This window comes from Anticarsia gemmatalis, chromosome 16 (assembly GCF_050436995.1).
Source record: "Anticarsia gemmatalis isolate Benzon Research Colony breed Stoneville strain chromosome 16, ilAntGemm2 primary, whole genome shotgun sequence".
Lineage (NCBI taxonomy): Eukaryota > Metazoa > Arthropoda > Insecta > Lepidoptera > Erebidae > Anticarsia > Anticarsia gemmatalis.
The window spans coordinates 11,481,080-11,503,113 of NC_134760.1; the positions used below are offsets into that span (position 1 = coordinate 11,481,080).

The 22,034-nt window shown below is 34.8% G+C and overlaps 5 protein-coding genes across 5 annotated transcripts; all 5 read left to right on the forward strand.

The window, feature by feature from the left end:
- Positions 1-483: 483 nt before the first annotated feature.
- Positions 484-10,167, forward strand: LOC142979626 (uncharacterized). Its single transcript, XM_076124659.1, has 8 exons — positions 484-601; positions 1,394-1,589; positions 1,997-2,214; positions 6,173-6,872; positions 7,158-7,423; positions 7,915-8,110; positions 8,590-8,807; positions 9,117-10,167. Exons 1-8 carry the CDS (start codon positions 484-486, stop codon positions 9,806-9,808), a joined length of 2,604 nt encoding a protein of 867 aa, XP_075980774.1. The 3' UTR covers positions 9,809-10,167.
- On the forward strand, positions 2,884-5,970 carry LOC142979317 (uncharacterized). The gene is made up of 2 exons (XM_076124166.1): positions 2,884-3,244; positions 5,094-5,970. The coding sequence occupies exons 1-2, from the start codon at positions 3,070-3,072 to the stop codon at positions 5,666-5,668; spliced, it is 750 nt and encodes a 249-aa protein (XP_075980281.1). The 5' UTR covers positions 2,884-3,069; the 3' UTR covers positions 5,669-5,970.
- A 3,346-nt stretch (positions 10,168-13,513) lies between the features above and the next one.
- Positions 13,514-15,770, forward strand: LOC142979627 (uncharacterized). The gene is made up of 4 exons (XM_076124660.1): positions 13,514-13,640; positions 14,081-14,276; positions 14,565-14,782; positions 15,073-15,770. Exons 1-4 carry the CDS (start codon positions 13,514-13,516, stop codon positions 15,768-15,770), a joined length of 1,239 nt encoding a protein of 412 aa, XP_075980775.1.
- Positions 15,771-16,381: 611 nt separating this feature from the next.
- On the forward strand, positions 16,382-18,691 carry LOC142979316 (uncharacterized). Its single transcript, XM_076124165.1, has 5 exons — positions 16,382-16,394; positions 16,481-16,653; positions 16,967-17,162; positions 17,390-17,607; positions 17,851-18,691. The coding sequence occupies exons 2-5, from the start codon at positions 16,536-16,538 to the stop codon at positions 18,546-18,548; spliced, it is 1,230 nt and encodes a 409-aa protein (XP_075980280.1). The 5' UTR covers positions 16,382-16,394; positions 16,481-16,535; the 3' UTR covers positions 18,549-18,691.
- Positions 18,692-19,709: 1,018 nt separating this feature from the next.
- Positions 19,710-21,941, forward strand: LOC142979358 (uncharacterized). The gene is made up of 4 exons (XM_076124223.1): positions 19,710-19,827; positions 20,134-20,329; positions 20,806-21,023; positions 21,265-21,941. Exons 1-4 carry the CDS (start codon positions 19,710-19,712, stop codon positions 21,939-21,941), a joined length of 1,209 nt encoding a protein of 402 aa, XP_075980338.1.
- The last annotated feature ends 93 nt before the right edge of the window (positions 21,942-22,034 follow it).

Here is a 22,034-nt window from a genome sequence, read left to right on the forward strand (position 1 = left end):
AGAGCCTACGTACACGATAGACTTTTTTGTCGGATGACAGATCAGTCGAGCTTTTAGTTAGATAGAAAGAGTTGAATATTGCAACGACTCTACAAAAGTAAACAAATAAAAGGGTGTATCTATCTGTCATGTGAAATTAAAGTTTTAAACTTTTTCATGTTCTTATGAAACTATACGCAAACCTGTCTGTTTGTAAATTCCGGCTTATCTCTAAAACAGCTAATAGACCGATTGCAAGTAGACTTTCACATTCCATTAACAGATAGCAGTGATTTTTTCCCATATTACACATAATAGATTTTGCGATTGTCTCCAAATTAAATTCAAGAGTACTTATTACTAAGGATCCGACAAAAAGTCTATAGTCTGCAAAGGCTTTTAAACTACTCAAAGCAAATCCCCTTTTATTTGCGCCTGTTATTTGTTCGTATTGTGGATAGTATCGCTTGTGTATATATATAATAGTAAATATTGCAGAACATAATGTTGAGTGCGGTGAAGAAGTTAGGGCTGCAGCACTGCGATCTGTCTACCATGTTGGGACATGTAGCCGTCATGTTGAGAGTATTGACACTCAATATTGACAAGCGGAATAAGAAACGTAAGTTTACATTATATTTATTAATATTATAAAATTGTAGTGTTTGTTTGAACGCACTAATCTCAGGAACTGCTGGTGCAAATTAACAAAAATATTTTACTGTTGGATAGCCCGTTTATTAAGGAAGGCTATAGGCTATATAAAATTGTGCTAACAATTATTTACTCCTAATAGATATTAGGAGCGGGGTAGCAACGAAAAAATTTTCAAAAACGGGGAAAACTATAACCCATTCTCGCTTATGTGACGCAAGCGAAGTTGCGCTGGTCAGCTAGTTTTGAAAAAAAGTTGAAGTAATTTGAATGGAAATAACACAAAAGAACTTTTATTGTTGTCAGTACGTAAGCTTAGCAACCAAAAATTCTGAGTTTTAGGGTTAGTTAGAGTGGGTTTTATACGCGGCTATGTGACTAGTAAGTAGTAAGTAAAATTGGACAACAGACACTGATATCTCGATAATGTAGTTGGCGCCATTTAGTTTTATAGTTCATTGATGAAAGTGCATTCAATTAAAACCAATTTCAGTAATTTGACTGCAATATAGACAAAGTCTTGAATAATGTAATAAGTATCACAATCGTCAAAAAATCACAGAGTAGCTTTAGCTTTTTGTCAAGAATTAAGTAATAATGATTACTTAACTTTCTGTTTTCGAAGTTTAATTAAAAATTATACATTAAACATACTTATAAATGTAAAATTTTAACAAAACATAAGTCTTACCATAGCTTACAGGATGTACAATACCAATCGACAATATTTTATAAATAAAAACAAATGTTTCTTTTTCAGCGATTCCCCTAATGTTCTACTTAATATGCCTAGTAGTATCAGTGAGCTATTTCTTCGTGTACCTGGTGTCGATGACCTGGTTCGTCTTCGTGTACTGTCAGCAGACTGGGGACATTCTTGCAGCTCTCATAGTGTTCTCACTTGGAGTGTCTAGTGAAATAGGCACTGTGAAACTGGTGTTCATGTTTTTGCATATGTAAGTAGAATACTTCTTTAGAAAGGTTTAAATAGACGTATATTTAAAACAAAAAAATAAGGTTAAATATCCCGAAATCTACTTATTCTATTACTATTTATTCTTAGTTTTAATAACAATGCATACGCAGGTCAAAATAATTTTAGAATTAATTTACTAATTAATTATCTAATTCTCGCGAATTAACGCGATTTTACTGAAAAATAATCCAAATCACATTTTTCATAGAATAGTTTGAGACTTTTATTTAGGTTCAGTAAATTATAACTAGTCGTATATTATTTATCTATTGTACATTTAGAAACAACGATACTTACTGTCGTTGTAATTATTATCGTAAACTTAAGTTAACGTTAAAAAACAACATCTGCAATTTACCGAATAAAACGTCGCCATTTTGTTTCCAGCAAAAAGATCCAAGAAATAGTATCAGAATCATTAGCAATAGATGCGACAGTGGTCCCTGGGAGCCGGTTCTCCGTCAACCTCCTGGTGACCCTCAGACAGGTGAAGAAGCGTGCTATGGTGTTCTGGCTGGTCATCATTGGGAATGGCGTCGTGTATGTCTTGAAGCCAGTGTTGTTGCCCGGCAGACATCTTATGGAAGACAAGTTTATACTCTTTGGTGAGATTAACTTTTTAAATACTTTTTTTTATTAAATACATTACTAATACTTTCAGAAATTTGATGATTTTTTATTATGTGATTTGTAGTAAAACATTTTGTAGTTTTTTTACATAAGCGCATGCTATTCTAACGTGATTCAAAGATAGACTTATAGGATAATTATATTTTATTAATTCGATAATTTGATTTTTATTTTAAAGTTACGTTTAGTTTAGAAATTGATACATAAACTTAATGATGGAATTGTTAGGTAATAAGGTATTTATATTACTTTTTCCGTAAAATTACAGTCCTATATTAGTATCCTTATTTACTATTCTGTACTCCCACTGCCCCCATTTGTTAGGTTTATTTTTAGTTCATAATGCAATATATGCACACAGTACCTACACTGAATAAAAACCATTACAAGATAACTCCAAAGTACAACCTTTAACTAATTACTTTTTAAATTAAATAAAACATTAGTAATGTGTACCGATTTCATTAAAAAAAGCTTAAAACAATATAATTTCGCCTTACAATCATGTCATTGCATGTGACCCCATTTAAAAGCAACTGAATGCGTTCCATCATTATCATAACTCCGATTAAAATACAGTGTATTGATAACCTCGACGTGTAAATCATTTTTTGCATCACTCAAACAATCGCACTAACACATACAAAGTAACCACACGCAGTCGCGGAAGCCATTCTCGTAGACAGCCGACCGCAACGGATCAGCCGCGGGACGGAAATTACGTTGCCGCTTCGACAAACCGGAGCGAGCCGGCAACGTCGCATTCCGCAGGCGGCTTACGTCATGCACCGCTCAGTGCGCGACGGAACTCGGCTCGAACCGCTACTAACATGTTCAATACGGAAAATTTAATCGTTGAAATTCATAAAAGAGAGTGTTTGTGGAACAAAAATCATCCAAACTATGGGAATGCGACTTTTAAAAGGGCTAAATGGGAGGAGATTGGTGCTGTTATATACGCTTACTGCTGGGAGACGTTGACAGCTGAAGAACGACACGAAAAAGGTAAGTTTATAGTCATTTTTAAACAGTGTAGAGCTTGTATTGATGTAAATTGTCATTAGCTATCAAGATTTTTGTCAAATTCAAATGCAATTAAGTAGCCAGGTAACTATTTTTAGTTCTTGAGTCCTGTATTAAGTAGAAAGGAATCTAGTGTCACAGGAACTTTTATAAATACTAAACAAGTTAGGTTACTACATTGTATGAGCTTGGTAATGCGGGTGGCGCAACGGTTAGCGTGATCGGCAAACCGCTTTCACTGTATGCGTGAGTTCGATTACCATATTATGGAACAGCTGATCCGCGGAGAAAAAAACGCATTTATTTCTTCGTTACTTTTTTAAGCATCACTGTGAATATAATAATGTATAACTTGAATAAACACAATGATACTTATACTAGGCCATTTATTTAAATGTAAGTTCTACATTTTTTACAACTTTTAAGGCACAATGGTTAAGATGCTCCACATATTGTTACCACAGTGCACGTTCCGATTTCCGTGATTGCGAAAAATATATATTTTACACATATAGTTGTTTCGTTTCGATAACAAACAAACAAAACACAAAGTTTATCTTTATTAGTTTCTTTGTTAAAGTGTACGACATAAAGTTAACACTGTTGCATTGTTTTAAGGAGATGTGATACATTTATAATTATTTTATTTTTTATTTTTACTAGAGTAATTTGTTTGATCATTTTATTTGCATTACGCACTTGATTTTATCAATGACCTTCAAAAAGGTTAGGTTACGTTCAATATACGAGTACGTACCTGTGCAGTTATTACATACCATATGATCATCATCATCTCAGCCGGGAATCGTCCACTGCTGGACAAAGGCCTCCCCCATCGAGGGCTAATAGGACCGGTCCTGGGCCGCCCTCATCCATATGATAATATACAATAAATATGCAGTTATATATACGTATGCTTATTTATAATTACCTACACAATATTCAGTTAAAACTACTCAAATATGTTCTAACTATCATAAATATGATGTCTATGAGACTTGTTCATTTCGTAATGACCTAGTTACTAGTACGATGTGAGCGATAGAGCAACTAAGTAACGTACTTGTGGTAAAGCGACCTTTCCGCTAAGCGCGCGAACTTCAAGTAATGAAGAATATCTTAACGCCAAGGGTTTACTAACTTATTTGCATAATTATTAGGGAATTATAACTGTGTTTTTGTGCAGAAACATCTACATGCTTAGTGCATTTTTGCAAAGTTACAATATATACTCCACTTAATTGTACCTAATGATAGTAACCCGAAGTATGGTTGTTGCCTGGTGTGAGCTCTTTAACACAAACAGACAATTTATTTTCTACTATAGTTCAATATTTCTACCAAGTAACAATAGATAGCTTTTGTATGAATAACTAACCCCCGGTTTCTGAGTACATTAAGAGGTAGTTTATCTATTCAATAGCGTTAAAACTCATACAAAAAAGACGCTAACCGGGGATAAGCAGCGCACTTGGCGGGGTCTGCCAGTACTATGTTTTTAAATAAATTTGAATCTGAACTCGCTAATCGATAGTACTATGAGTATAGTGCGTACGAGCAATGTAAATGTACTGTAAATAAGTAATATGTCAGAGCTGGACACTAGTGTAGAAATGTAAATGAGCAAAGTTTTATAGGTCAAAGACCGTTAGCCGAAGGTCGGGTGCGTTTTATTTCCGTTTTCTTATCATTATGGCGTTCTTCTGAGATTAATCTTTTCAAATGGTTTTGAATACTTAAAATTGTTATTAAAAAGAACTATACATTTTAGGAGTTAACACTATGACCTAAAAATGATTGAAACTACATAATATCTTTGTTTCTTTCCCAGTTTTGGAGATGACGAAAAAATGGCGGAACGTGCGAGACTACTACATAAAAGAGAAAAGGAAACAGCAAGACTCTACAAGCACCGACAGATTGAGACACAAAAAGAGACTTTACAACTACTTCAAAATACTTACATTTTTGGACAATAGAAAGGTGCGCAAACGCAAGAATTCTAACGAGCATGACTTGACAGTGTATTCTGACCATGAATCGGTCAGTTCGAGCAATGAAGAACAGGAAAATGATGAGCAGATTAATGAGACAATACATGAAGAAACTCCCGTACAAATTAAAGAAGAAACTCCTATACAAATCCAGCGTCCGAAGCCTATAACGACTATCCAGAAACGTTTTATATCAACGTTGAACAAACCTCGTGAGAGCGGCTCGAGAGTGGCAGCCAGTAGAAACTTTCTTCTTTCATTAATGCCTGATGTGGAGTCACTGTCTGAACAGCAATACATGAGTTTTCGATTGGCAGTGTTAAATTTACTGAATGATTTCAAGTATGGAGGTCACGAAGCGGCTGAGAGTTGGGTTATTTCGACCATGGGAGATGGTAATGTGTGTGACTGAGTCTGGCGTTGTAACTAGTTATTGAGAAGGTGTGGTGTGTGGAGAGGCTTATTTTTGTACATAGCTTGTAAGTTTATGTCAAATACTATATTAAGGTTACAAATTCTATACTAAATGTGAAACATTTTGGCACTCAATTCTCACAGTGATTATGTTGATGTGGATTGAAATTCAGATATTATTTAAGCTATAAAAGACCTGTTATTTTAGCATTCAATAAGCGGTTCAAGTTTGAGCGGTTTGACAAAATGTATGTAACTAGCTACTAAGTGATATTTTTAATAAATATAGAATTACTACCAGTTGTTTTTTTAATAAATCACTGTGCTCAATTACTAGAACCAGGGGCAATGCTGTTTTTTATGGTATTTAATCTTTATTGCGATAGATTTCTTACTAGCTCTTATCAGTACAACCCTTGATTCTAATAACACTAAAGAAATCTATAACTTAAACTTTTCTTGCCAAAACCATTTCAGTATACCTAAACCTTTTGATCCACAGGTCTAGAACCGATGTACGAGACACCAAACTATCAAATCGCATTCATGCTCATGACGTGCGGAGTAATATTCACATGCTACCTCCCAGCTAACATAACAGCCTTTCTCATCGTCGTCACTGGCTACGTGGAAGCACAAATGTTGGCACTATCTGAAGAACTACTCCACATTTGGGAAGACGCTGAAGAAAACTACTACAAAACAAGACAGGGCAGTGTATTAGACGCAGATGAGACGGAACAGACAGCCAAAAGCAAAGCAATCAATGAATATGTGAGAGAACATTTGAAAGTCATCATCAAATATCACAGTAGAAACATCAGTCTTTTACACAAAGTTGAAGACGTATACAGCGGCGCTATTGCTCTAGAATTTTTCATACTTATCATTGGACTAATAGCTGAACTGCTCGGTGGTTTAGAAAACACGTATATTGAAATACCATTTGCGATGATGCAAGTCGGAATGGACTGTTTCACTGGCCAGAAGGTAATGGATGCCAGTTTAAAGTTCGAAAACGCTGTGTACGATTGTAAATGGGAAAACTACGATAAATCTAATATGAAAATTATACAGATGATGCTACAAAGTGCTCAGAAGACTATGAAGCTGTCTGCTGGTGGTATTATAATGTTGAGTTTTAGCTGCTTGATGCAAGTCAACCGATCTGTATACTCGGCGTACACTACTTTGAGATCGACGATGAAATAGATACAAAATAAGATTATAGTGTAGACGAATTAGATAGATTTAAAATAAAAGATTTCACACAAAACACAAACAATAAATCAAGCCTAGAAATCAAAATGAACGAATGTAGTCAACAAAGATAATTCAATACGAAAAGACAGATAGAAAATCCATTTGTTTGACCAAATAAATCAGAAATATAATAACGTGTTCTAGACCGATGACCTAATACGAACGTAATAACTTTGAAGAACAAACAAAGTTTCAGATTGAACAATAAATTAACTTATGAATAGATTACAAGGATTGAGAAAAAGTTTTGTAAGAATACAATACGTTGTATTAAAAATATATTCATTGATAATGTTAATATTTCTCTTATTTTACGTTTATTTTGTTTCTGGAGAGCATTTTGGTTGGTCTAGTTTTTTGGATAGACAGAAAATGTGGGTGACTATAAGAAAGTTTGGATTAGATTACTGTGATTTTCCGACAATGTTGTCTAATATATCTGTATTGCTGAGAATGCTGGCGCTCAATATTGATGGAAGGAATAACAAACGTAGGTACATTTTTGTTTATAAATAAACTGTTTTACATATCTAAGGCACGTTAGTTACTTAGCAAGTGTAAGTGCCGATGTCAATGGCCGAAGACGTTTGTTGCATTCATTGGTCCGAGTTAATAAAAATGTGTTTTAATAGTATTAATATTAAATAATAAGACTATTGACTAGCCACATCATCGTAAGAAATGTTTTTCTATTAGAAAGTTTTTAAATTATCTTAAAAGGGTGTAGATTTTCAATTCCATCTCTAAGTGAAGAGCATAATATATTGTTCTCTGTACATTTATTAAATACATACATATTATGTACGAGTACATACATACTTAAAAAACGCGCCTTATTCCCATAGAGACAAAGGCCATAGAACGCCACTTGGTACGATTCTTACAAATTTCCCTTGTCTCATTCACATTTATACATCTTGTCATATAGGCATGTAATTTTTTTTAAATATGCTTTTTAATATAGATGAACTATCTTTTCAGGTATACCAATAATATTCACATTACTGACTGCTATTTCATCCTTAATCTACGTCTACTCGTACGTGCTCTCCGGCTTTTGGTTCACGTTCTGGCGGAGTCGAGAGATAGGTGATCTTTCTGGAGCGTTTGTAGAGTTCTCTCTGAACGTCACCAGCGAAATATCTTTTATCAAACTGTTTTATATGATGTTTCATGAGTAAGTGCTTACAGTATTTATGTAAAAGAAGGAAAAAGGAGAATCTTTTGGTACCATACCTAAGAAGACGAGTATAGTAAAGATTTAATAAACATAACGAAATCAATAGAATTACATTTCTTTGGTTTATCTTTCAGCGATAAATATGACACCGGGCACGTATTTATACTAACAACATGAAGAATTACTTGTTCGAATTGCAAATATATTATTATGTTAAATAGTTCATTTATCGAGATAGGCTGCATAAAATAACGCATTGACTAATTAATAGGAGTACCCAGAGTAGAAGTAAAAAAAATGTTGTGCATTGAATAAAGTCTACGGGAACGAAAAGCGGGCAGCCGCTATTAAATTGTTGTCAAGTTAACTAGATTACTAGTCTAAGTTAATAGTTTCAAAAGTTAGCACACAAGAGAATAACGCTCCTGAAAGTTGGCGTCTGACCTAATATTCAAAATCTTCACGGAATTTTTCAGGGAAAAGTTTAAGCGTTTAACAAACAAATACCTGTCTTGCGACGCTGCCATCGTCAAAGGCGGTAGGTTCTCCTGCAGTATGCTGAAGAGCCTTCGTAACGTGAAGAGAAGAGCGCTGGTGTACTGGCTCATTCTGATGGTGGACGCCACGGTGTACGTGATCAAGCCCTTTATTACACCTGGGAGACATCTCACCATGGATTCTTTTGTTATTTACGGTTTGTGGTAATTACTGTGTCGTGATAGCTCTAATTTAAATGCCTAGAATGCAGATTGATGCATTCATGTAGAATTTAAAAGTTAGTAAGAAAGCGTAATTTATTTTGTTGTTGGGGACTTTCAGGGTTTTGACTGTAAACGCCATTAACGGAGATTTAAACGACTATGTATTTTAGTATATTTTATCTTAAGAACCTTAGAATAAAAAGTTAAACTTACGCTTAACTGTTGTCATATTGTTTGTAATAAAATTTATGACCATGCATGTAAAATGATAATCAAGCATAACCTCGTCTTTTACTTTTTAGGTCTGGAACCAATGCTGGAATCCCCAAACTTCGAAATGGCAACAGTACTAATGACAATATCAGTTCTATTCATATGCTATACAGTTGCTAACGTCACCAGTTTTCTGATCCTCATCATCGGCTACATTGAAGCACAAATGCTGGCTTTGAGCGTAGAAATGACACATATTTGGGAAGACGCTGTACACCACTATAAAGAAATCTCCAAAGTCAAAACAAATCGTTTTAGTAAAGAATCAGATGTTATTAACCGATATGTAAAAGAACGTTTGATAGATATAGTAGGAAAACATGCAATGAATGTAACGTATTTAAAAGAAATCGAAGATGCTATGAGAGGACCTAACGCTATAGGGTTTCTACTACTTATTATGGGTCTTATAGCAGAATTATTGGGAGGTTTAGAAAAGACCTGGTTGCAATTACCTTTTACAATGTTGCAGCTAAGTGTAGACTGTTATTTAGGGCAGAAAATTATGGATGCGAATATTAAATTTGAACAAGCAGTGTATGATTGTAAGTGGGAATTGTTTAATGAATCTAATCGTAAGATGGTACTAGTGATATTGCAGAATTCTCAGAAGACCATGACTTTGACAGCGGGAGGAATGGCACCGCTTAACTTCAGTTGCTTGATGTCTATTATGAAGGCTACTTATTCTGCTTATACTACTTTGAGATCTATGATTTAAGTGGCTACAGTCGCTTCGTTTTCATTAAATAAGCTGTACTTACTTGTTCTTATTATATAGTATGTGTATTTCTATGTATTTAATGTTATTGATAAATTTGTACCTAGGTATATTATCAAAGTTAGTAAGTTTGTAAACCATTAAAATTTTAATATATTTCTTAGCGTTGGTAATTATATATTTTTCGTGATTACGACCTCAGCGGTCTTAAGTGTTAGTAAAACTAAATTGATTTATGTTAATTTATAAATTTGTTTATAAAGCTTTATGTGATCGTCGATTTTTTTGCTGTAATTGCTAATCTAGATTTTCTATTGATGTATGTGATTAGTCGTTAATAAAATTGTAATTAATTTACAGATGAAACCATTTTCATTATATTCTTAAAATACCTGCGTTACCACGAAGTAAAATGCTAATTAGCCAGATCTGTTAGCAATTTTGTTTGTGTGTTCGTATTTTTTTGCTTTTACATCTTAATTTTTTTTAACAATATTTCGTTTCATATTTACCTTGTATGAAAAAAATTAAAACTACTAATTGAGTGTTCCACTTTTCAGCCTATACAAGACAGATATAAAGCAATTATCTAATTTAAAACACTATCTATCCAATATCTTACTAAGTATTTAAATTTCATAAAATAATATTTAATCGCATATTCTTCACAGGTTATTATCAGTTACAGGCTTTATAACATCTATTAGATGTAGATAGAGTTAATCCACCTGAATAAAGTCTTAGAAATTCAACCAATAGCTTTATCTAAGTAAATATTTCAAGAATGACAGGCTCTAGTATTGTACCTCTCATTTAATAATCCACGATGTAGACAAAGTCCTTAATAGGTGGGTCAAATATTTGGTGAAACGTGGCCGGTCCTTGTTGAGAGCTGCAATAATGATGAGGGTGTTCACGTGATGGAATATTAAACGTATGAAGACATTGTTGAGGTGTGGATTCAAATCGGATTGAGGTAATTGTTGAAGATTGGAATGTTCTAGTAGGTTCAAGTTTGCATAGTTTATACCGGTTTGTTATATTGAGGAAAACTTAATTTATAGAAGAACTTGGAACAATATTTATGTTTTAACAATACGCATTAAAGAGACGATTGTAATATCTTAAAATGTATTTTTGACATTTCTAAGTTCAATCTCCGGATCAGACTCATTTCATTCATTTCATTTTTTTTTTTTTTATTCATTTTTTTGACAACTCTCGCACTAAGAATTGCTCTTGTGTCGCGGACTTTAACTTTAGCATTACCCCAAAAAGTTTTAAGGTCCTAGTATAATTATACTAAAATATAATCTATTTGAAGTCCCCAACCCGTACTTAGCCAGCGTGACGGACTCAAGGCCTAACCCCCTCCCGCGTTTGGGAGGACACCCTTGCCCAACAGTGGGACGGTAATAAAAATATTTTTTTTTTGCTTTATTACCTAGTTGCTTTTGATCAGGGGAAATAAATAGAGAGTACGGCTACACAGTAGTCGAAACTTGACAATACTACCAGGCCAGAATTGCACAACAATTATTTTACGAAATACCAAGATAGTCTAACAAATAAACCTAATTTACCTAATTTACCTACTCTAGAGTATCTCAAAACTAAATACGTAATCAAATGGACCCATATTTTCTTTGAAAAAACAACAACATATTGCTACATTATGCTACAAAGGATATGTAAGGAGAAACCACTGGGTAAAGTTCCAAGGAGCATTTTTCGTGAGAATGTGATAAAATTATGTTAAGTACAAAAAACAGAGAAAATGGACGTAAAAACATCAAGAGCAACATTAAGGATATTTTTGTGTATGTTTCTAGAACAACTCTGCAAAGAAATGTTATGAGAATATAACTACACATTATTATGCATTAAAAAGAATAGTGGAGGCATATTTATTTTTTTAAATCCACAACCTTTTCCAACGTTTCGTTTTGTTACCTACTACACGTAGATCTTCTGTATCTTTGTATTTACAAATAGCAATAAGGTTCTATTCCAACAAAAAAACCTGTAACTTCAACTTAGATACTAAAAAAAAGTCTGATTGAGACCCTCCTCCTTCTTTGGAGTCGGTTAATGTACAAAACACAAAATCAATATTTTATTCATAATTAATAGTCAGGTTTTAAACTCATATTAAACCTATACCTAGATAAAAGATATACTTCTTGTTTGAAACAGATCCCGTGGGATCTGTCGGGATGCTGTCACAGACCTCCAAAATTCCTAAACAAAACCAGTCTAGCCGCTAGATCGATAACACAAACACTACAATCTCTATTAAGAAAACAAACACGGTTTAGCTGAATTCGCCATTGTTATACCGTTTATTTTGCAATCATATGAGTCCTTTGGGATACGGGTAGCCGGGTTGTCCAAATTTAGATTTAAAGTTAGTTAATTATTATACTTTTTTTAAAAAAAAGCCACGGCAATGAATGATCTGTTTATTTTTTAATAATATACAGAAACTACTACATATTTGATTTTCATGCGATAATCATTAAAAAATAGAGCGATTCTCAAAGAAGGTTTAATTTAAGTTGCTAGCTTTTGTTTGAAAGTTAAACCGGACAAAGCCTGGTCGAGTAGCTAATTAAGTAATAAATATTTAAAGTTTCCATCCTCATAATGTGCAATTTTAAAGATGTTTAACTGAATTGGTGAGATGATAGCGAACTAAACATATAAGCAATAAGATTAGAAGAAAAGCTTAACATTTTCATTCCTATACAATAATATTGCCTTGTGCGATAAGGCCGCCGATTGTACATTGGAATTGTATCTAGCCTAAGATGATAGTTTTTATTTATACTGATACATTGTGTACAATAAAGAGTTTTTATTATTATTATAATTCAATACGAAACGCAGACCTTACATAAATAAAATATACGGCCAAGTTAAAAACTATCTACCATACAAATATTAGTTCCATGCAAGAATCAAACCGGATCGACAAACATTACCGTATAATCACGCTCGCGGAGGTGTTGAGTTGTTGACACGTCCCGCGAATAAATAGTGGCACTCACGGTGCAATGCCGCCTGGCATTGACCAAGTACCCACATACATTATACTTTTCATTCGTGGAACTGAAGCAGGATACCTGAATTTATTCTGCTAGAATAGTGAGATTTATCTTTTGGGAAAGATAGAAAAGATACTGTTTAAAAAAACGCATTGGTTTGAAAAAGAAGTTATTATAGATTAACAGCGTTGGATTTCTGAGGAGTTAAGAAGTTCTTGTTGGAAGTTGAATATTAAATTTCATCAATTTCACATTACTGAGGTTTTTAAATACTTTCAAGTTATTTGTAACTGATCAAGTATGATTAGATAGATGTCAGTATCTTCGTTTTCAAGAAACTTGGCGGACACGCTGTCGTGTGCCTTTTGTTTACGAAGTTATAGTTTAAATAATAATTATAGTTCTGATATTGAGTTTTTATAAATATATACAATGCAGAATGGGACGTCCCTGTATGAAAGCGGCCATGACATTTTTACATCAATAAATTAAGATTGAAAAGCTCCAGAAAGAGCTATTGCTGTACATTCCAAGAGAATAAAATGAAACTTATCAAAACGCAGTTTTAAATTTTGATATGTACAATTCCCCAACCTCATTTTCTATCCAAGAAAAATAATTGTTATAATAACATTAAGGTATAAAGATGCAAGTAATGATGTCAGCCATATTACAAAAAGTACGCAAGTTTAGCCTGGAGTACTGTGACTTTCCGACTATGCTGCTGAACGTCTCCATGTTACTGAGAGTCATCTGCATAAATATAGACCACAATTATAAACTAGGTAAGAAAATACTTAAAAACCCTACAACTCAATAAAAAACAATGAACCTCTCGTCAGGATGAAACGAAAAGGATTAATACCCCGGTTCCTGAAATATATTAGCGTCAATTTATCTATTCAATAGCCTATAAGCTCATATGAACATGACATTTTGAATAAATAAACTACCGCTAAATGTGCCTCAGAAACTGGGAATATTATTAAGTATACATTGTTATAAAGCGGAGTAAAGGGCATTACATATTCAGAACTTTAAGAACTCTCAAACACCATGAGAAAGTGCAAGTTAACACAACTCAACACATGCAAGTCCCAATATTTTCTATAATACTTTATGAGTTTAAAACAATATGGAATCATGAATAAATCATCCTAATGAAAAAAAACCCATTTGTGGCTTCAGAAACTCTTTACTATTTTCACTCCTGTCGTCCCCACAGGTATTCCATTCTACTACTACATCATCACAGCAGTTACCGTCACATGTCACTTCTACGTGTACATGTTCTCCATGACTTGGTTCGTGTTCTGGCGGTGCACCGAGACGGGTGACCTGGTCGCAGCCATGGTGGTGCTATCACTTGGCATCACAAGCCAGATAGGGAATATTAAGCTCATTTATATGTTTCTTCAAACGTAAGTAAAAAAGCGTGTTTCTTCCAATGACCTATTTTTGCACTTATTTTATCCAAAGAGAAAAGCGTCCGGTTTGTATTCTTGTCCGCGAATGCTGTGGTATTATTACTAGTGATATTGGGGTCTTTGGGGTTTTCAATACTTTGAGTTTGGTGACATGCTCGTTATTTAGCAATATCTCTACCTACCAAGAACATGAGTCCAGGGGTATTTCTATATATCGCGTAAATTAAAAAAAATATAATTACTTACTCAGCTTGTCTAACTTCGGAAATGTCTTCTTGACAGGAGTAAAATCAACAAGATCGCAGATGGGTATCTGTCCTGCGATGCCCTGGTTGTGCCAGGCAGTAGGTTCCACATCAACCTGCAGAAGACGATGAGGAAGGTGAAGATAAGAGCTATGATGTACTGGATGGTGATTGTTGGTAATGGCGTCTTGTACCTTCTGAAGCCTGTTATTCTACCTGGAAGAAATCTACCGGAAAACCATTATGTTATTTACGGTAAGGATTAATTAGCTGAAAAAAAATGCGAACAATGCTGCAAACCTATGAAAATTATGACTCTTAAAAGAATTTGCATTGCATCACTTCTATACAATACCCGCATGAAGCTCAAGGCATTTAAAATGTTCATGAAAACTAAAATCATCAATTCGCCAGTGAGAATGTTAGTAGGTTTTTCTTTTACATACCCCTTTTAGCTTTTGATGACTATATTTCTTTGCTCTCGTTAGTAGCAAAAACGGTATATATCCAAAAAATCTTAACTTTATATTTTCTTTTTAAAATAGGTTTGGAACCAATGTTTGAAACACCAAACTACGAGATTGCTTACTTCATGATGATTGCTGGTGTATTCATCATCTGCTACGTCCCAGCCAACGTGACAGCTTACTTTATCGTCATAGCTGGTTACACAGAAAGCCAAATGCTGGCCCTAAGCGAAGAAGTGCTCAAAGTATGGCCTGATGCTTTAAAACAAGCAGAAGAAGAAATGTCAACAGATAGAGCCGAAGAAAATACAAAAGCAGTTATCAATAAACTCGTGAAAAGAAACTTAAAAGAAATAATTATAAGGCATGCTTTATTAATAGATTTGTTTGACCAAGTAGAACATGTGTTTAGGGGTGCAGTAGCCTTAGGATTCGTGTTGCTAGTGCTAGGACTACTAGCAGAACTATTAGGGAAGCTAGAAAACACGTATTTGCAGATGCCGTTTGCTTTCGTCCAAGTTGCTATGGATTGTTTTACCGGTCAGAGGGTAATGGATGCCAGTGTGGTGTTCGAACAAGCAGTGTACGAATGTCAATGGGAGAATTTTGATAGAACGAATATGAAGTTAGTTCATGTTATGATGCAGAATTCTCAGAAGATTATGTCTTTGTCGGCCGGTGGCATGACCATGTTGAGTTTTAATTGCTTCATGTCGATTGCGAAAGGTGTTTATTCTGCGTATGCTGCTTTAAGATCTGCAGTTAATTATAAGTGAAATCTATCTTGAAGTAAATCCTAATGTCATTTTAACTTTGCTTCCTATTAATAAATATGATAATACCGACTCTCCACTCTTTCAAATTCATCCTATTTTCTGGAAAACGGAGACTCCCAGAGAGTAATTAAATACATTTGACTCTTTCCTATTCACCAAACAACTAGTTTGAAGAAATATTGATTTTAATATTCTAAGACATAGTGCCCAAGGAAATAACACAAATAAGAACAGCTTGTAACAAGTCAGATATCAATTCGATTACGCGTATAAATTAGCATTTATTTATTTCGCTCTATCTAAAAAAAAAAACTAAGAAGTTAATAAAACAAACGCTATTTCAAATAAATTTCAAACCTATAATTACTGCATTTGTGAAAATTCAGAAATGTACCACCTGCTTCTGATATTATGACACCTCAAATAGTGTTAACGACATAATTATGTAGCCCAACATGCATTTACCGTCATCTTCACTCTTTGAAGTTAATTAAAATTACATCATAATTAGCTCTAGGTCACTTAGTCACCTTGTTCAAATATTCTAGATCAAATTTCGGCTTTCTGAGTGAAACAGCGGTCTACACTACTTAAAACATTATTGGTAGAATATTTTTTACCCCGGTAAGCTGTTACAGTAAATTTCTAAATCCATGTTTTATTTTACAAAGCAAGCATTATTTCTTGTATTATTTTTCTTGTTTCTACAGTGCCCCAGTCGTCTAAAATAATTTTTTCATCAGAATAAAGGCATAGTCGTCAAAGATGTGGGAGCAATTAAGTAAGTTTGGTTCAGAGCACTGTGATCTGCCGACCATGATGTGGAACGTGGCTGCCATATTGCGTGTCCTCACGCTGAACATTGACAACAGGTACAAGGAAGGTAAATTGTATTTTGTTTCTTAATTGTTTTAATTAATTTTGCAACAATAACTTCTTTCAACAATAATAATTCAATAGACATAGATTTTAAATAGACTTCTTAATTAAATTATCGCAATCTCTAGCTTTTGAAAAGATCGATAAATAACGTAAAGCTCAGACATAAACTACTTTTTAAGTAAGCGTCTCCGCCATTTTATAATTATATCTCCAGATAAATTTCTAAATCACTCTTGAGATGGCTCGTCCAAAATGATGCAAATTGACATAAGGTTAAAGGCTTAACTATATTGATATTACCGTTTATTCTCCAGGTATACCATTCTACTACTACATAATAACTATAGTGACGACCGCCTGCTTCATCTACGTGTTCGTGATCAGTATGGCATGGTGCGTGTTCGTCCTCTGCCCTCAGACCGGAGACCTCGTTGCTGCCATGGTGGTACTCTCGTTAGGTATCACTGGTGAAATAGGACCTGCTAAATTGGCTTGCATGTTTTTTTATATGTAAGTTGTAAACTTATAGCTTTGCTGATTTTTTAGCCTATTCATGTATATTGACGTTATAATCACTAATTTTAAGCAAAAAAAGGGAGTGCCATAGCTAGATCCAAATAAATCGATTTTGACAAAGTTTTCAATACAAATCGAATAAATAATAATTAGTTATAAAAATACATAACCCTTCAATGGACAAAATAATTAAAATACTAACTATTTCTAACCGCTTGTAGCGAAAAGATCAGAGAAATAGGCGACAACTACTTGGAATACGACGCAGAGACAGTTCCGGGGACTCGGTTCCACACCAACCAGCAGAAGACGCTCAAGCTGATCAAGAAACGAGCCATGATCTACTGGACCGTGATCGTTGGCAACGGGGTCCTTTATCTCACTAAACCTCTTGTACTCCCTGGAAGGAATCTACCAGAGAATTACTTCGTTATTTACGGTAAAATTATAGATTATAATGTGCTTTTTTGTAGGATTATTACGCACTGACTTAAGGACTGAAGCATGGTTCCAACGCTGATCGAAATGTAACAAGGCTGACTGCAATTTGTGGCGTAGTTTGTAAGCTTGTCGAGTACTCCACAACATATGAGTCTCCCTGCACAATAAATAATGTGAAACATCTATATCTTATGACGTATAACCGTATATAATTGTATATTCAATCAGAAGTTTGTTCCAGGTTTAGAGCCAATGTTCGAATCACCAAACTACGAAATAGCCTTCGCTTTAATGTCTGCGGGAGTCTACGTCATCTGCTACGTGCCAGCGTGCGTAACAACATATCTCATAGTCATGGCCGGATACACTGAAGCACAACTCTTAGCTCTAAGCGAAGAACTCATCGAATTATGGCCAGATTCCGTCAAACATGTCGAAGCTGAAATGGGAATTGACAATATTGACGTCTACGAAGCTAACAACAAAAAAGCGATTAACGAACAAGTAGGGCTACGTCTGAAGGAAATCATTCGACGTCACGCGGTTATGGGAACTTTGTTCAGGGGAGTCGAAGAAGTATTTAGAGGCGCTATAGCTATGGGATTTGTTTTACTAATCCTTGGTCTATTATCAGAATTGCTAGGAAAACTAGAGAACACGTATTTGCAAACTCCATTCGCGTGTATGCAGGTCCTTATGGACTGTTTCACCGGCCAGAGGGTGATGGATGCTAGTATCGTGTTAGAGCAAGCAGTATACGATTGCCAATGGGAGAACTTTGACAAGACTAATAGGAAGATGGTGTTGGTGATGCTGCAGAACTCTCAGAAGACGTTGACGCTGTCTGCTGGTGGTCTAGCTATGCTGAGCTTCACTTGCGCTATGACTATCATGAGGGGAATTTACACTTCTTATACTGCACTTAGGTCTATGGTATAAACAACAAATGTTAGGGGAGAGGAGTGACACATGATTTCATTAAAATTAGCGATGATTAGAGTACCTAGGTTTAATAAATATGTAGAATATGTTAATTTAGCCTTCATTTAAATAAAGGTTTTTTCATTGGTTAATAAATTATGTCAATAGCTGAACGGTTTTTAATTAGTTAGCACGCACATACATAGTTTCAGAACTTAAAAAGTAATGCCACGTTGGGCCATAAAATGGAATTTTCGTTGTTAATAGTAGCCAATTAAAAATTCCGAAAAAAAATCGACAGAGCTTACAAACAAGCCTTTTCATATTCCTTTATTCGTAAAACCTCATTCCGGCACTTTCATGTGCGCGTTCCCGTTCCCTCTAATAACGCATCGATCAGGCAAACATTCGATTGCATCGGTTCGCTCACAAACATAGATTTAATCGGAACATCGATGGTGTTTGCTAACACTAGTTTGTACAGCTCTCATCTAGCACTAATTAAATTCTTTTACTTTCAGCTTTTGAGCTCCAGCCAAATTGGATTCGGGAGTTAACTGAATGTTTTGGTATAATACTAATGGTAAAACTGATTTGTATGCTCGTTAGCTCTCATTAGGCTGCCTCTGTGGCACGGTTAGTAGTCTATACACTGCAGCGCAGCGTAGAGGTCTCGGTTTCGAATCCTGGGGCGGCCGCCCAAAGAGATAGTCGACCAAAAAGTATTTTCAGAAGTTTATTACGAATTTCTCAGAGATTGTCTAGAGTTAAAAAGTTGAGGACCTGCGTGCGGTACACACTAGTAAAAAAATACTTTTATTACTATAGAGAATATTTCTCTGACTCTAACTAGAGTTTTCTGAATAGCATACAGTTGCATTTGGAAAAATTTATGTAAGACCTCTTGCAAGTTAGTATCGTGTACATTGTACATGGCGTAAACGACAAAATTACTATATACGTTCAATACATTATGCATTAACCTCGTCATTACAAATCGAGTTGATTAATATTTACCCTTGTGATACATAGTTATCGTCATGATCTATTCAAAACCTACGTTTTTACGCCACAAACTTTCAGTCTATCAGTCTCTTTCTTATTTTAATACATTCTGTGTTTAAAGAAAAGTGGGCCACTTTGGGCAGCTGGTTAATAATATAATTTAGGTCTATAAATATGTGGGAACAAGCCCGTAAGTTTAGTTTGAATCACTGTGATCTAAAAACCATGTTGTGGAATGTAGCCGTCGGCTTAAGAGTGCTCACTCTTAATATCGACAACAAATATGATAAAGGTAAGTAGGCAAAATTCATAATATGTCAAATAGTAAAATCTCATAAAAAATAGTGACAATATATGTGACCGACCGACCTTGTAAAATAGGTTTTGTGAAACAAAAATATCAAAACAAACTATATTAGATTCCAAATACAAAGCTCTTATAAAACAAAGCATATTCTAACCAAATAATCTTAATTTTCAATCCCTTACTGCTCATTATGACGAACAACCTAATGTATTCTATCCAAGCAGTATCGCCATAACTTTTATTCTGTTTTTAACCCCAGCTATGTATTGAAAACATATATTTGTCTCTCAGGTATTCCATTCTACTACTACATTTTGACGCTGGTGACAGGAACATGTTATTTCTACGTGTACCTGATCTCTATGACATGGTTCGTGTTCATCCGCTGCCAACAGACCGGGGACCTGGTCGCAGCCATGGTTGTTTTGTCACTCGGTATATCCAGCGAAATTGGCCCGTTGAAGCTGTTTTATATGATTTTCTATGTGTAAGTAATTTGATAAGTAAGTATTAAAAATAATGTAACCCAATAACGTCCCATTGCTGGGCAAGGGTCTCCTATAATGAGGAAAGGTTTAGACTTTGAGGCCAGCACGCTCGCTAAATGCGCACTAGGAGGGGACACATACTTTCAAGAACTGTACTAAAGAACCCTCAGGCATGCAGGGTTACATCACGATGTTTTCCTTCACAACAAGTGATATTTTTTTCTAATACACATATAACTTCAAAAAGTCATTGTTGTGTTGCTATTAAGGCTACCAGATGATAAACAATTTGTAGGTTCCTTTTGTGGGTCGTGTAGGAGAAGGAAGGGCAACAAATTAGAGGGAGAAACAAGTGTGGTCTAGAAAGATCCACAGTACGAAAAGAACAAAACAAATAACGAAATGAAGAAAAGCTAATTATTACTGAGAAATAATAATATGTTCTTGTGTTTTCTTTTACGCCTAAATATTTCAGTGAGAAAATTAAAGAAATAGCGGATGACTACTTGGCAATTGACGCACAGATAACACCAGGCACTAGATTCCACACCAATTTGCTGAAATCTTTGAGGATGGTGAAGAAACGTGCCATTATCTACTGGATGGTGCTCGTTTGCAATGGAGTACTGTATCTCTTGAAACCTGTTATTATGCCTGGACGAAACCTACCTGAAAACTACTTTGTTATAATAGGTAAACGATTTAAAGAAATGTTTTAATGCTATGATTATTCTGCATCAGTGTTCTAAGTTCTTAAAGGTATATTGATTTAAAAGTTGTTTTTTACCAAAGCATTTGACAGAATCTTAAAACTCTCAATTTCTTTTACTTACTGGAGAAGGTCTATCACGTTAAAATCCTATGATGACATTAAAATGCACTACCATCAAACGAAAACTGAACCAATGTAAATATCGTCTTAATATTTTTTTAGGACTAGAGCCAATGTTTGAAACACCAAACTACGAGATAGCCTGTGCTATGATGGCAGCAGGCGTTTTCTTCATATGCTACGTACCAGCTTGCGTATCACCATACCTGATCGTCATAGCCGGTTACACCGAATGTCAAATGCTGGCTTTAAGCAAAGAAATTATTGAAATATGGCCTGACTGCATTGAAGAAGCAAAAGAGAGACATATTAACGTAAAAAATAAAATAACTATCAATAAGTATGTAGAGAAAAGACTAAAAGAAATCATACGAAGACACGCATTGGTTATAAATATGTTCAAGAATGTAGAAGAGGTGTTTCGAGGGTCCATAGCGATGGGATTCTTCTTACTTGTACTTGGATTAATCGCAGAATTACTAGGGAAATTAGAAAACACGTATTTGCAAATGCCATTTGCTTTTATGCAAGTTGCTATGGACTGTTTTACCGGCCAGAGGGTAATGGATGCCAGTGTGATCTTTGAGCAGGCAGTATATGATTGCAAGTGGGAGAATTTTGACAAAACGAATATGAAATTGGTCTTGATGATTCTGCAAAGTTCGCAGAAGACCATGACGATGTCTGCTGGTGGTATCGCCATGTTGAGTTTCACTTGTTTGATGACTATTACTAGAGGAATCTATTCTGCTTATACTACTCTTAGATCGGCTATTTAAACATGAGTTGAACTATTCAGAACTAGATTATTCTAAAGTTTATAAGGGTAGTTGAATTGATTGTAATTATGCATTAAATATGATTATGTTAAA

Bases quoted from the DNA above. Each gene is read 5' to 3' on its own strand.
- LOC142979626 (XM_076124659.1), top strand. From the start codon at position 484: ATGTTGAGTGCGGTGAAGAAGTTAGGGCTGCAGCACTGCGATCTGTCT. The intron at 1,590-1,996 runs GTAAGTAGAATA...TTTTGTTTCCAG, and splicing joins GTGTTCATGTTTTTGCATAT to CAAAAAGATCCAAGAAATAG. The intron at 8,111-8,589 runs GTAAGTGCTTAC...GGAATTTTTCAG, and splicing joins TTTTATATGATGTTTCATGA to GGAAAAGTTTAAGCGTTTAA.
- LOC142979317 (XM_076124166.1), top strand. From the start codon at position 3,070: ATGTTCAATACGGAAAATTTAATCGTTGAAATTCATAAAAGAGAGTGT. The intron at 3,245-5,093 runs GTAAGTTTATAG...TTTCTTTCCCAG, and splicing joins TGAAGAACGACACGAAAAAG to TTTTGGAGATGACGAAAAAA.
- LOC142979627 (XM_076124660.1), top strand. From the start codon at position 13,514: ATGTCAGCCATATTACAAAAAGTACGCAAGTTTAGCCTGGAGTACTGT. The intron at 13,641-14,080 runs GTAAGAAAATAC...TCGTCCCCACAG, and splicing joins AGACCACAATTATAAACTAG to GTATTCCATTCTACTACTAC. The intron at 14,783-15,072 runs GTAAGGATTAAT...TTTTTAAAATAG, and splicing joins AAACCATTATGTTATTTACG to GTTTGGAACCAATGTTTGAA.
- LOC142979316 (XM_076124165.1), top strand. From the start codon at position 16,536: ATGTGGGAGCAATTAAGTAAGTTTGGTTCAGAGCACTGTGATCTGCCG. The intron at 16,654-16,966 runs GTAAATTGTATT...TTTATTCTCCAG, and splicing joins TGACAACAGGTACAAGGAAG to GTATACCATTCTACTACTAC. The intron at 17,163-17,389 runs GTAAGTTGTAAA...AACCGCTTGTAG, and splicing joins GCTTGCATGTTTTTTTATAT to CGAAAAGATCAGAGAAATAG.
- LOC142979358 (XM_076124223.1), top strand. From the start codon at position 19,710: ATGTGGGAACAAGCCCGTAAGTTTAGTTTGAATCACTGTGATCTAAAA. The intron at 19,828-20,133 runs GTAAGTAGGCAA...TTTGTCTCTCAG, and splicing joins CGACAACAAATATGATAAAG to GTATTCCATTCTACTACTAC. The intron at 20,330-20,805 runs GTAAGTAATTTG...TAAATATTTCAG, and splicing joins TTTTATATGATTTTCTATGT to TGAGAAAATTAAAGAAATAG.